At 36.4% G+C, this 15,780-nt stretch overlaps 1 protein-coding gene across 1 annotated transcript in view; it reads left to right on the plus strand.

Annotated features, from left to right (window-relative positions):
- The window catches only part of prex2 (phosphatidylinositol-3,4,5-trisphosphate-dependent Rac exchange factor 2), a 547,559-nt gene that overhangs the window by 390,846 nt on the left and 140,933 nt on the right, over nucleotides 1–15,780 (plus strand). Inside the window, 3 exon segments of the mRNA XM_028803602.2 lie at nucleotides 52–146; nucleotides 1,453–1,535; nucleotides 3,128–3,218. Coding sequence (XP_028659435.2) covers nucleotides 52–146; nucleotides 1,453–1,535; nucleotides 3,128–3,218 — 269 coding nt within the window.

The raw sequence follows: 15,780 nt of genomic DNA on the forward strand, positions 1-15,780 counted from the left end.
ATAAACTTTTTGAATTTTTCATCGTGTTCCTGTTTGTTTTATTCTTTGCAGTGACTGCAACAGCAACAGGAACTCAATAGCCTCTTACACGAGTATTTGCAGCAGTCATTGCAGCTCCTACGTCCATAGTGACGAGATGGATTCAGGTAAGGAGAGCTGGCTGTGCTTACATGGTAAAATGTAATGATACGTAGTTATGATAAAAAAAGGGCTTGTACTATAAATGGGGATACCTGAAATATCACAACTTTACATAGTATGTGAATGTGCATTATTGATTATACATTGTAAGGTACCAATTGCTGTCCTTGCTGGGATAGATCCTGCTTTCTTGTTTGGCCTGGAGGCCTTGGGAAAGGAAGGTCAGTGCTGAGATGTGTAGGCAGCAGCTACACTTGAGATAATGTCCCAGCAACCACAGAGGGACACACTGGTTGGGATTTGGCACCTAGAAGGACAGAACTGTGGGTGACTGCCTGCCTGCTATGGGCAGAATGTCCCCCCTATACAATGGGTGGTAGCATTCCATCTGGTGAGCTCCAGTGTGGATGCCTACAGGGCAGCATAGGAGTTGTGGTCCAATGGGAGCCGCCATTGAGGGCTGTTGGATATTGATGGCACAAGAATCGTTGCGGTCCTTCCTGACCCAGAAGTGCTCCTTGGAGGCAATAGATTAAGTACCGGAAAGACTCTGAGGTTTGGGGTTAAAAGAGAGCCCTCCACTTGGCCAAGGGAGTTGGAATCTGGAGAGAAGATGGACAATGCTTGCCTGGTTGGAGTTGTAGGAGAACAGAGCAAATGAATGGAGGACTGAAGAGTTTGCTGTGTTGTACTTTCAGGGATTTGAACCTTGTACGGTACTCTGGTGAAGAAACTTGTGAAAGATACACTTATCGTAAATAAAAGAACTGGTTTTGAACCTAGGATTATGTCGGTAGTAGTTGTGTCTGGGGTTTTTAGGGCTCGATATGCCCCCTATAGGCCACAACATGTAACAGTGTTTTCATTGGTGTTTATGAATATGATGCATGTAAACACATTATTCAAGGCCTGGTGGTGGCCTTTTCCCTTTGTTAATATCTGAATAAAAATAGTAGTGCTTCTACCTCACACATCTGGCTTTCTGGGTTTGAATCCCTCACCATATCATTGTCATGGAATTTACATCTTTTCAACATTTCTCTTGGAAATCCTTTTTCTCTCCCACATCCACAAAGACATGAACGTTAAGATGATTGACAATTTCACTTTGGCCCTGTGTGAGTGTTGGTGTGTGTATCAGGGCTGTTTTCTTCCTTGTTGCCAATGCTACTGGGATAGGCTTTAGCTCATTGTGACCCTAAATTGGATTAGCCTCTTTTGAGAATGCTATGCTATATTATACATTGCTAAACATTACTGAAATTGATGGAAAGATCAATGATAATCATGTTTGTTTTTCTCTACACACAGGAGATGAGCTTCCTCTTAATGTGAGAATCTCTCATGACAAACAGAAGAAATTGCTTGGCTTTCTGGAGCATCTTGTTAGCCAGGTGAGCACCTATGCATGCCAGTTTATGACAAGAAGGAAATATTGCTACAAAAAAGATTTTCTGTAAAGTTGGCTGAAATTTGAACATTTAGGTACAATGCTCTTTGATGTCACGGCCAGAGAAATTAGGGCTTCCTAAAAGAAACAGATATGTTTGACAAAGGTGTAATTTCACATAATGGGTTTTGCTGATAAAAAGACAAAGCAGATACTGTACATCACATGACACAAAACATTGTACTCAGTCAAGTGTAGGCAACTATAAAATGCAGACAATAACAATAGCAATTAAATACAAGGAATAATAGTTTTTCACAGACTACAAATCAATAATATTCCAGCAGTAGAGGGATTCGTTATAAAGTTAGGTGTTCTTTTGTTTAGCCGGAATGGTATGTAGAGAATGAATGTCATTATGCATGATACCCAGTAATTTATTAAGTGTACATCTGTCATCTACTCCCCCTAGCAAGTCCATACTGGCTTTCAGAATGTAGCCAGCCTTTCTTACCAGTCTCAACTACAGCAGTCTTGTCACTCCAGCAATTTCCTGCTAAGAAGGTTAACATTATAATTTTACATTTGCCTGATAACCATATTCCAGCCAACATAAAATAAAATGTTACAACTACTACTTACAAATATATCAGTTAACTGCTCAGAGCAGTGTTTTTAAAATCAGTGCCTTAGCAAATGTACTACACTACACTTTGTATCTACTACAACAGACTGAAAGTGCATCTGCAACAGAGACCTACCTACTGCCAAATATGACCTTCCTCACAAAATAGGTGCAACTTTAACCCTTCATGCATAGATCCTCAGTATTGGTAGTCCAGTCCAGCCTGTTGTGTAGATGATGGCTGCAGGGACTTGTAGATCATCACAACCTTTCCGTTAATGCTGCCAAAAGGCAAATGAGCCTTGGACCTGCTAAAGTTGACCACTGCCTCCTTTGTCTGTATTCATCCTCCTGCTATAGCTGTATACATTTCTGCAGATAGCATGGCTCAGTTTTCCATTCAAAGACAGAGCTGAACTGCAAAGATTCTCAGAATATTAAATATGTTAACATTGAGTAATCTGACCTGTTTTCTTTATAACTGTTGCATCTTTATTGCCTAACATCAAATTTAGTCTTAGAACTAAAGGCTATTTAATCTGTAATTGTGGCATTGGCAAGCGATAGCGCATTTGCTTCTTTTGCTTTGCTTCAAGTCTTAAGATAAGGAAAATTTTAATGTGATCAGAGTAAAAATCTGCCATATTAATTATTTTATGACTGCAAAGGACATCAATCGAAAACATTTATACGAATGAAATTCACTAAAAATATTTCTTATATTGTTTGTCCTGGTAAGAGGTCCTGGTTGCAACATACCCGTGCAAGGAGTGTTATTGCAGCAGATTTATTTTATTTAACAGACAGCAGGAGTGGAGTTATATAAAGTAAGCACATACTTGGAACAAAAGTAAATGGATGCAGAAAACCTTTCTCAAAAGGACACACACATCTTTTCTTTTTTAAAGCAAATACTTTACCATGATGTTTGGTCTGTTTGTTAAGCATTTGGTTTTGTTTCATCCTGACAGGTAGAATCAATCACAGGTCTTCTGAAAGGTCCAGCTGTGGCAAAGGCCTTTGAGCAGACAAAGTGCTTCACACCAGCACGTGGCTTTCAAGGTAATTTTGATGTTTCTTGTTTCTGATGGTTTTCTCACATGACCACTGTAAATTGCTTGCACACAAAGAAAGCTAGATTGGATGTCTATTTTATGTTTTTCATGCAACAGTTGAATGTATCCAAGCTGACTTATTAAGCACAAATGCACCAAGTCGAGATCTTGGACAATAATGCACTAAATAATCATGCAATAGTGATTATTGTATAAGTTATTGCATAAGTTCAAATTAAGTAATTAAATGAAGCAACCAGCTCACTTATTTGCAAATAATTATTTCATGTTCAGACAACTTAGTACTACAGTAGCTAGTGCTGCTGCCTCAAAGGTTCACTGTCTTAGGTTTGAATAATGCATCGATTGTTATCTGTGTGGAGTTCTCATTATGTCTGCATGGGTTTTCCTCCAAGTCTTCCAGTTTTGTTTCCACATTCCCAAAGATGATGCAGTATGGGTTTACTGGCACATTTAAATTGGCCTTATGTGAGTATGAGTGCAACTGTGTCCATGAGTGGGCTCTGAGATGGACTGTGTCCCTTTTCTGTCAGGATAGGTTTCAGACCCCTGAGACCCTAAATTTGATTAAATGGGTTGAGAAGGCATCTGTATGTGTAGTTAACATTCCATAATATGTTATAGCACAGTCAGTGCAACAATTTATATATGTAGTTTACATTCTATAATAGGTTATAGCATAGTCAGTGTAATGAGGGTCTATATTTTACTGTATGTAAAAACTGGATACGTGTTAGGAAATTTTAGTCATGAAGAGTACATTTTCCCATCACTGTTTCATGAGGGGGCGGCACGGTGGCGCAGTGGTAGCGCTGCTGCCTCGCAGTTAGGAGACCTGGGTTCGCTTCCCGGGTCCACCCTGCGTGGAGTTTGCATGTTCTCCCCGTGTCTGCGTGGGTTTCCTCCGGGCACTCCAGTTTCCTCCCACGGTCCAAAGACATGCAGGTTAGGTGGATTGGTGATTCTAAATTGGCCCTAGTGTGTGCTTGGTGTGTGGGTGTGTTTGTGTGTGTCCTGTGGTGGGTTGGCACCCTGCCCGGGATTGGTTCCCTGCCTTGTGCCCTGTGTTGGCTGGGATTGGCTCCAGCAGACCCCCATGACCCTGTGTTCGGATTCAGCGGGTTGGAAAATGGATGGATGGATGTTTCATGAGGACTGAGAATCATAGGATTGTATATATTTAGTCCCTTAGCAGTAGCATCCTCAAATAAGCGATGGAAGCTGTTTGAAGAGACCTGATAGGAACCTAGGATATAAAAGGGCTGTGGGAGTTCATGGATAAAGATGTCCCAGTAACCATTGTTATTATGCATTGAACAATTGTTTGCCAGTGAAGGGAAGTCAGGATGGATGAAACATTTGAGTACAATAGAAGGCTGATAAACAGGTAGGGAATTCTAGGATGTGCTAAAGGATGTGTTCCAAGTTGAAGTTAATTTTTCACAATCATGGTATACATTGATCTGCCACAGGAAATTGTGTTCTAAAATTAAGCAGCTTGAATATGTTAAAAAATACTACTCCTGTTTTGCAGTTTAATATTATTTATCATTGCATTGAGAAAGTTTTGCCTACCAAAATTATCCTTCAGTGTACTCTTTTGTCAGTTGTACCACAAGAATCTACAAAAGGATGTCACAAACATTTTGGCTTTAAAAGCAAAACTCATATAATTGATGACCTTGTAATCTTCACTATAGCTGCAACCAAATTGACTTGTGTGGTTAGAACCTGAAGTAGCTGAGTTGCATATAGGGTAAGCAACGGTGCTTGTCAGATTGTCATAGTCATGTGCCAACCAATGATCCAGGAAAATGTGAGATTTTATGTTGTACCAACTCAGGCTAGATCCACAGATGTTTTTGCAATGTAGATAAGACTGTATACGAAAAATTAGTATGAGGTCTAGTTAATGGACGCGGTTACTCTGGCTGATTGATAGGCACCAGTAAAGCCTGAAAAATAATCTTTGAATGTCTATGTTTAAAGCTGAATTGGTTACGGTTACGTTTTGGGGAAAAAAAGTTTTTTTTTTTATAGACAAATTGCAGGGATTTTAGAGAAGTGGGGGTAGAAGAGAAAATGGCAGAATATTGTGTTGTTTTACTTTTGAACCATTATTACCTGTCCATATACTGTATTTATACTAACTAGGGCCTGACCGATATGGATTTTTTTCAGACCAATAACATCTTGGGTTTTCTTATAAAATTTAAATAAAAAGAAAAAGATTAACTGTACAACATTTTCACATGAACATGTTTTACTTTAACATTTAAATGGGTTAAATGACAGTGCTTTTTGTTGTTTTAAATGATCCCATAGCACAGAGGCATCTGATGTTTGTCACTCTCTGTCTTAAGTGTCCACTACTGGTTCTGTAAGCACAAGTGTCTAATCGGAAAATTGATGCTTATAATGATTATAATATTTCAAATGTTGACTTAAACAGGAAGAATAAACTTCACTGAACACAAATGTGTTATATTATGCCCCCTTATGTGATGATTATATGAAGTAAGTGGATTAATGAATAAATGAATTAGTGCACATGTATATATTCTGAGGGATGCCCTTAATGAAATTACCTTAAGTTCTTGTCTATAAGCCGGACTCGTGTATAAGCCGGAGACCAAAAATCATACGAATTTTTAAAATAAAATCTTATCATAGATAAGCCGGACTCATGGATAAGCCGAACGTACTATAACCTATAACTAATAGAAGGGAGGGAGGTCAGTGGTCAGTGGTCTCACTCGCACCCATTTAATTTCTTTAAGGGGGGAGAGAGTGTGAGATATTGGCGTCTCTCTCACTCCCCGCATGGCGTGGTTGGAGCGCGTTCTTTCTGCTCTCACATCACAGAAGAAGTCAAAGAAAAGGTGAAAAAGTATTCACAATTGGCTGTTATTCCTGGAGGACTGACATCTAAATTACAGCCACTGGATCTAAGCGTTAATAAATCTTTTAAAATCAAAATGCGTGAGAAATGGGAGGACTGGATGGTCAATGGTTACCATTCATTCACTAAGTCTGGATCAATCAAAAGGGCCTCTTATGCTGAAGTATGTCAATGGATCGACGAATGTTGGAGTGAAATAACTGCGGATTGCATTAAAAATGGATTTAAAGCCGCGAATATCTGCGAATATCCAACCAAAGTGCTAACAACTGTGATATCTCGTGCCACTGATAGTGAAGAAGAATCTGAAGAAGAATCCGAAGATCAAATCGAATCTGAAATTCCAGAATCTTTTAACGAGATGTTTGATCTCTTTAATACTGAATCTGATGAAGAATTTGATGGCTTTGATTAATAAAAATTAATTTTTAAAAATGTATAACTTTTTTTAATAAATTGATTTTGTGTATAAGCCGATATTCTATTTTTTTCATTTTCACAACTTTTTTCCTTAGATAAGCCGCGGCTTATAGACAAGAACTTAGGGTAATAAAAAGCTAAAATATTTATCTATATGTATCCACGTATAATGTGTACTATTGAATCAAGATTATTACTGTTGTACAATTAGTTGTGTGCCTGGCATAGGCTTATCCAGCTTTATTTATTTATTTTACTTTTTTATTAGCTTTTAAAGGCTTTACCAGTTTGATTTGCACATATTGTACGATTGCTGAAAGAAAGAGTACCTGTTTATTAGACTTGAAAGTCTACTGGAACTTTAAGATTTGCATATCGCTCATGCTCCTACTTTTAATGAAACCAATAGTAACCTCTTGCATTAGCAGATTCTGAAGACAAATGCAAAAGAACAGGAGAAAAATCTAAGAAAACAATATGAGCAACCATCGTAATAAATTAGCATTTGAATGCATTTTAATAACATAAGCAACATAAGGGCATATGTCATAATATTGGAACATTTTATTGACATTTAAAAATAATACTTGTCCTGAATAAAAAGTTGTTTGGGTGATCTAGCTTTTACTGATGAACTGAGCCAAATGACTTGATGTACTGAAAAACATCAACTTACCCTTCCATAGTCTAAGCTTTCTTTTCTTTTCAGCCAGTGAAGTCACATACCAGATTTTATATCTTTTCTTACAGCTTATACAATTAAAAAAAAAAATGGTGTCACAAAAAGATATATATTTCATTACAGTTTTTTTGTAAAAGTAAACATATCTGCTTTGAAAAAAATTGTAACATAAGAAAATTTCTTTGATAAATGCAAATAAATGACTGTTAATTTGACAAGTCCAAATAAATTTACAACCTACAAGGTAGTACTAGGGTGTTGTACCGTGTTAGCCATTATGAATGTAAAGAAAAGCCAAGCAAAAAAAAAAAAAAGTGTCATTTTGCTTGGCTTATCTCTACAACCTACAAGGGAAAGTGTCTTATTTGCATAATAAGTGTGATTTTTTCCAGAGCCACAGAATCTTATGCAGGCTCTTTCCAGACCAAAGGATTTCAGATACATTTTGTGAGAAAAAACTGTGAGTTTCCAAACTATTAAGTTGACAACAAACACAGCAGGTTGGTGTACATTTATTGACAAATAAATTGTCTTATCAAGGAATTGTTGCAATTTGCAGAGGCATGTCTATATACCTCAGAAAGCCAAACCTCTGCTCTTTTGAAATGTGACAGAAGGGGCATTTTAAAAATCAGACTCAATAATGACCAGCACGTCACTTTGATAAGAAAACAAATGCTGGAATAGTGACGAATAACTATCTGCAAACTCTCAAAGTGTATGTATGAGCTCAATAAAGCAATCGCTGCAGCATAAGAGACAAATGTATCACCACTTGAAAGCAAAATGTTTGCTGTTTTTTTCCACTGGATAACTGCCTGATCTTTGAAACAAAGACAGTCTTGGTTACAGAATGAAAACCTTGTTCAAGCTTGGAATAGGCTGTGCAGTGTCCATTTTGACAGGGGTTAAGTCAATGGGGAAACATAGAAAAACATCCAGTACAGCATTTTAACAGGAAAATTGTAAACTTTAGGCATAACAGTAATTAAAATAATAACTTGTATACATCTTCTGTGAAAATTTCTCTTTTTGCGAGTCCCATGGATAATGAATGCAGGCAAAGATTAGTGATTTGAAGCACATGGAATTGGTTAGCGTGTACGTAGATAATGCTTAATTCATTAGTACTATTGAACATATCAGTCAAGAGGAGAGAGTCTTTGCTTGGAAGAGTTTCAGCTTCAAATTATCTGTGCAGGTGCAACTGATATCAATGTATATACTGAGACCAAAAATCAGTGCCTGATATTATCGGTCAGGCCTTAAGTAATAATTACTGTATATCCACATTGAGATCTGTTTATAATAGAATTGTCTTGTGTCTTCAGAGTGAAACAATAGCATAACACACTACTCTTTAGTAGTAGATTTTCTTATGTTCCTGACATTTTTTACTTTCCTCAAGGGTGTAAACGATAAAAATGTAGTCACATTTTTCAGCTGTGGTACCCAGTGATTGCACAGTATATCCAAAGTAGCATGCAGAACTTTCCAAACTGTGTTTAGGTATCCTGAAAATAATGCCCTAATTTATTTAAATTTTGACTTCCAATGCTGAACAAGTAGAGTTGCAGCAAAGCTGCCAAATTAGGCAAAAATTAAGATCAGTAGTGATAAAAGTTAGTATATATTTCAATACATGAAACAATAGCTTAAATATTCTAGATATTCAATGTATGTGTGTACCACATGTACATTTTTTATAATTTTCTTCTTATTAATATTTTTACATTTTTAATCACTGTGTGTCTGCATAACTTGACATGCTTATGCCCATGCATATTTCTTAAAAGCCACATGTGAAGACTGTAGTCTTCAAATGAATGTGACACTTGAAAGCATGGCTCTTTACAAAATCAAGATTGTGTACACACCCAAATTGACATAAAACAAAGTGGATAGGGCACATTTTGAATAAAAACAGTCTTGACAATCTTCAGATGCATTTGCTTAAACTCATAGCTGAATGACAGCCGACCAGGTTTTTAGGACCCAACCTGCTTTGATACTTTGCAGCATGGGACACCAGTTGAGTGCTGCAGGCAGTCTATGAATAGTGTATGGGGTTAAAATAAATTCCTTTAACAGTTACTGGAAAATATAATAAAGGTCACCTAAATATTTATTTTTCATTATTCCTTTGTTTTAGGCTTTGTGTGTCAAGCCAGAAGCCACATAAGAGACAACTGCACTGGTAACTGTGTGTTAGCTAAGGTAGCTAAAATGATCATGACTGACATTGAAAACACTCTTTAAAAATTGTGACTGTAAAACTGTTATAACATCGAAAGAGAAATCAGAAATATGGTACTATACAGAAACATTAAAATGTTTATTGTGAAGTCACCAAGGCATGTACAGCCGCCCTAACCAGGACACACACAGGCAGGACACAGATTCAAATTCAACACCTGGTTTATTTACAGTTTTAAATTGTGCACAAATCACCAACACCACAATACACAGTTCAGTCCCTTCCTTGCTGCCGGTCCATCCGCCTCCACTCCTCCTCAGGCTTTGTCTTCTTCCTCCCAACTCTGGCCATTCAATGGAATGAGGCGGCTCCTCTTATTCAGGTCCTGGGAGTGTTCCAGGTGACTTCTCAGTATTACCTGGAATCACTCCCAGGTGCGCTGGAAGTCCTCTATTGGGCTCTGCATCTCCCCCTGGTGGCCCCCATGGAACCCAACAGGGCTTCAAACTCCAGCTCCCGATATGCCGTGCAGGAATCCATGGTGCCACAGCCGTCCAGGAGGGCTGCCCTCTTATGTCCCAGGGGAGGTATTGCCTCACCAATGCCCTCTCCCCTGGTCCTTCCACACTGTTGTCATCCCAGCCAGGTTGTGGCCGTGGTCACCCATCACAATATATATATTTTTTAACTTTTATTGAATTTATTAAAATCAAATAACATTCCACATAAGCATGTCAAGTTTTACAAAACTAGATTCGAAACAAATCAACCCCCACTCATGAGAAAGAGAGCTAGCCCAAGAGAGTAACACTTTAATAGTAGGAAAAATAAGTAAGTACATAAATTAATTAATTAAAATATAAATAGAGTAAAAAGAAGGAAGAGAATCATCTTCCTCAATTTAAATGCTTATTCAAAAATGTTATTAATCAGATCCTGCCAGGTTTTGAAAAGGATTTATACAGATCCTCTAAGTGAGAATTTGATTTTTTCATTTTCAGATAATATATAACATCAGTTACCCACTGACTTAAAAGTGGTGGGTTAGGATTCTTCCAGTTTTGTCCAGAATGATGTTAATTTGGAGCAGGCCTAGAACATGTGGCCCAGTGAGGCTGGAACTTGATTGCAATGTTCACAGGTTGGATTTTGCCCTGGAAACATTTTGGACAATTTTAAACGAGACAGATGTGCTTGATATATAATTTTAAGTTGATTAATTGCATTCTTTGCGCATATGGAGCTCGAGTGAATTCTGTGCATTGCTACCTTCCACTCCTTTTCTGAGATATTGAGTGAGAGATCCTTTTCCTACTGTACTCTGGGATCTTTAAAAAGGAGGGATCAAGACTGATCGATATTTTTTCTGGAATAGAGGTTGGTGGGAGGTGAGGAAAATTGGGCAAGTTTTGTTTAACAAGAGTTTAGAAATATTTGACAAAGAATACAAAAAGACAAAGAACTTGTCTCATATTTAATCTATCTTGAAAGAAATTTGTAAAAGTCACTAGTCATATGTGAGTCACTAACAGCAGAAAATCTTTAATTAAAAATTAGTTTTCAAATGTCAACATGTTTTTTTTTGCCTGTGCCTTTTCTAAATTCTAGCTATGTATTTAAATACGTAGCCCAATTATGTAGGGTGTCAAACAGCAATTTGGTAAATCTTGGGAGGTCACCATGGAGAGAGTTTGAAAAGCACTGCTATAATGCACTGTTAAAATACATTATTTTAATTTTTTTATTTTGAATGTAGCACCTTTGTTACTCCTTTGAGCAATATGCTTTGCTGGTTTAAATGATTTAATCTAGTGTTTTCAACCTCCCTGCTGTTTTATTTTTTTATTTTATGTGTTCTTTATGTGTTCTTTTGTATCCTGTTTACTTTCATATTTTTTGCTTCTGACTACACAGAACTTTCCTAAATTGTAATTTACTGACCCATAGATTTTTCAATGAGGGAGGCACAGTTAGATACTGTAAATTACTCTTTTAAAACTGTCTTCTAGCAGCATTCACTTTGAGATTATGTGAAAATAGTATAGCTATAGACCAATGAAAGTAATTATACCAAATCATAGTGGAACTGAACTTGTCAGCTTTCGTTTCAGTTTCTTAATTGTTTCATTAATTAAGGTTTTTCATGTAGATCTCTCAGATACTGTGACTTTTCTCTCTACAGGACAGCACTTTGCCATGCACATGCACAGTACCAGTCAGTGTCACGCTGTTCAGATTGACACCAACCCCTGTGCAGCTCAATTTAGGTTTTTCATACATCAGGTTAATTTAGGAGTACTATTTTGGCAGATCCATTTCTGCTAAATGAAGGAGGAAGAATTGGCTGTATAATGAAGAGCTTGTATTAATTATTTAGTCATTCATTTAATGCATGTTAGCTCTCAGTTTGGACAGAAATGTGGTAGATGAGTTTCAGTGGTGGCATTTAAATTTTAGTTTAGGATTATTTCTGGGACTTTCCTGGTGTTGCTGTAGTTCTTAAAGATGTTTGGGATCAGGTCAATAAACTTAGACAATGGACAATCAGGAAAGGTATGTATTTTGAAAAACAGCCACGCTCCATTAAAAATAGTTCTTATATTGTGTACCCCACTGCAAGCCCACAAACAAAGCATACACCTCAAAACAGGTGGTGAAAGACAAAACACTCAGAAATTAAAGAAAAATACCACTTAGCATGCTTTTAATGCTGATTTAACTTTTATGTAAAGGCATTCATAAAGACTAGAAGCGTATTGTTTTCATCAGCATCAGAGTCTGTGGAACAATAAGGACATTGTAGGTTGTTTCATAGAAGAGACATCCAAAAGCTTTATGGAACTTTTTTAACACATTGAATGCCACAGTAACACTAAGTAAATTTGTTCCTGATGTCAATGTAAAATCAGGTTGTTAACTGTAATATACTAATGAGATGCATTTTGTTATTGAGCAAAACTCAATAAAAATGTATTTTCTCTAAAATTCAAGTTAACTGAGAATTTGCACAGGTAACAGAAAATTCTAACAGAAAATTCTCCTAAATTGTAGATGGCAGTCAATGTGTTAATTAAATTCTGATGTTATCACATAGAGAAGGGCAGCAGGGTGTGGTGGCAGCAAGGTTCTCATTGTCAAGTTGCTGTGCAGCCATATTGTACTGCAGTTCACATGTATCATAATCAGTCAATCGGTTGTTACAGAATGGTGGTCCTTGAAGCTCCACATGGGACCAACATTACTGGTATTATCGTTATTGAATTGTGGAGCTTGAAACTCCACAGAGTCTCCTCCGCCCCTTCACCCCCCAACATAACCAGACTGAATAAATCAATCTTAAAAGGAGCATACGTTATAAACACATCCACTCAACAGCAAAAAATAGTAAAGGGAACATTGGTTGGCAGCTCTTATTATCTTATTCTTTTATTGTGTTTTGAAATTACTGGGATGCCATTTTGTTTTTCAGCAGACATTACCATTTTGAGCATTTATTGCCATGACATAATGACTTGTTGTCAGGAGGCGTGACATCAAAAGTCATACCATATGATGTCATTGGTGTGACTATATTTAAGCTGGCATCACCAACCAGAATTTCAGGGTTACGAATTTCTAGCTAATTCACTGGTCTGCAAAAAAAAAACACCAAAACCTTTCAGTGTTCTTTATAGATCTGAAGGTGTTGTTCTATAACATCCAGTTTTTCAGGGTTGACAATTTAAAATGAAAAAAATCACACTACTTTTGAGAAAAAAATAACATTTTTAAAATTAATTATTTAGACTAGATAACATAATTTACACACATAGTTGTTTCACATATTAATTATTCTTACAAAAAGTAGTCATTTGATATTTTCTTCCTCTTATAATCCTCTGAAGGTATTTCGTGATGGAATGACCGACAGATGTCTGCTCACATAGACTCCACTTTCCACTATTTGCGTGAATTCCTGGTGGAATTTCGCCCCATGTTCATCAGAGACAGCTCCAATGTTGTTGGGGGAAAAACATAAATGAGGGTGTAGGAAATGGATTTTTAAAGACATTGCACCCAAGTGTTAGTTAGGAAGAGAGGAGCTCCTCAACTAGGTCTTCGTAGTCTTCCTTCTATGTATTCCCATGAAAATTGTGGCACAGGCTTTTTTCCCCACTAAATAAAGCTTTGCATTTTTTTGTCATTTGCTTACCTGTTATCAGGTCAAGACAATGGACGGAACAACTCAACCTTGCATATTTCAGTTCAATCAAAAGAAGATTAAGAGGTGACATGAAATGTTTAAAATTATAAAGGGAATTAGTACACTGGATCGAGACTGTTATTTTATAATGAAAAATCATCAAAAACACAGGGACACAGTTGGAAACTTGTTAAGGGTAAATTTTGCACAAACATTAGGAAGTTTTTCTTTACACAAAGAATGATAAACACTTGAAATAAGCTACCAAGTAGTGTGGTAGACCGTAAGACTTTAGGGACTTTCAAAACTAGACTTGATTTTTTTGGAAGAAATAATTTGTTGGGCTGAATGGTCTGTTCTCGTCTAGATTCTTCTAATGTTCTAATTTCTGTTAAAAACATTTAAATAACAACTTTCTCTCTTCTGGCCAATAAAATGCCATTTTTCTAACCTGCTAAATATACATTTCTGGCTGTGTTGAACGAATAAGAAGAGTGAACAAAACACTGATTGAAAACAAAAAATGTGTAGCAAATACTTGATATTGGGCTGTTTCTACCTAAACTAATGTTAATAATCATGAAGACTGACAATTTCCAGTTCAAAATATACTTCAAGTAATATTCTGAGCATGAAAAATGCTTATGCCTTAAAACACATGCAACTTTAGCTTTGGGTTTTAGACTTGGCAATTATTTGGGTTGGGTTTCAAGTTGGGTTTCACATTTCTTGTAAACTGCTAAATTAATTTTTTCCTCATTTGACTCTTTGATCTTTTGCTTCTCTTGACAGAAATAGATTTCACTATTAACAAAGATGAAGTTATTATAATCTATTAATATGTAGGATGAAAAAGGAAAATGTTGGTATAACACTCAAAAGCTGACTTAGAAAGCTAAATAATATTTGATAATTAATATTTTGTTTTGTTTTTGTTACTAAGAAATCTTAATACATACCATATATATAAAATCATTTTACATTATATTTCAGAGTTCTGAATCATAAAAATATTACATTTACCAGCTGAAACTCTAATGCAAAAAAAAAAGAGTGGTGATGTATGACACCAAATAACAAGCTCTAGTGGCTTCCCAAATATTTGAACCAGAATAGGCAGTTTATGCAGGAAAAATAATCTTTTATGTGCTACAATGTGAACTATGGAATGAAACTGCATTTGGTATTTCATTTAACAAAATGGGAATTTATTTGCTATTTTGACTTGTTTAGATGTGTTATATTATTAGAAACATAAAGCATATGTGCAAATTCTGGTAATCTAACATAGTCAACAATGATTTATTGCCAATTTTATGAATTTTACAATGCCCCTAAAGTGACATCCAAATTTCACATGAAATTAAAAAACAGAAATAAAAGAGGGCAATCTTAAAATGTAACAAGTCTTGTCCCTTCTCCCATTTGGAGCCACTGCCAACCAAAATGTCTGTGGCAATACTGCAATGAATGTTACTATAAGAAATATTCTCTCTGGGGGTACAACATATTTCCACTTGTGATTAATCAAAATATCAGAAGTGGACATAATGAGAAAGTTATTATATACCGAGTCAATACGCCAATAGATTTTTTTCTGGATGTGCAACAAGAAAAGATTTCCAAAGTATGTGCAGCCAACTTACAAGTAACTGGGCATCAGTGTATAAATTTTAAAATATGACCATTAACCTCTAGACATAGAACCAAGAAATTTGTGGAACATGTATGTCTGAGCCCTCACTATGGATTAGATTGAAGGCAGTATGCTTTGCTTGGGTCTGGATATGTCAAACTTATCTTGCTGTGAATTGCTTAATGATTTCTGGTGCCATTTTTGCCAGATCTCCAGCGATGCTGATGATTACCTCCATTGGTCAGCTGGAGTTTATTATAGACCCATAGTCTAATTATGTTTGTTTATCTTTGTCACCACTAGTACTCTTGAATGGACTTTCAATCTAGAGTAAATGTCAAACATACCAAAGTAATACACAAACAGATGCATTTATTAGGGGGAATAAACACCAGGACCAACACAAAGTACAAAATAAACAGAAACAAATAATATGTAGCCTCTCCATGTCTACCCAGAGAATTTGAACTTTGGTGCACTTTCCCACAAAATCTATCGCAGAAATAACCTCCTTTCTTACCTTCTGCA

This window comes from Erpetoichthys calabaricus, chromosome 6 (genome assembly GCF_900747795.2).
Source record: "Erpetoichthys calabaricus chromosome 6, fErpCal1.3, whole genome shotgun sequence".
Classification (NCBI taxonomy): domain Eukaryota; kingdom Metazoa; phylum Chordata; class Cladistia; order Polypteriformes; family Polypteridae; genus Erpetoichthys; species Erpetoichthys calabaricus.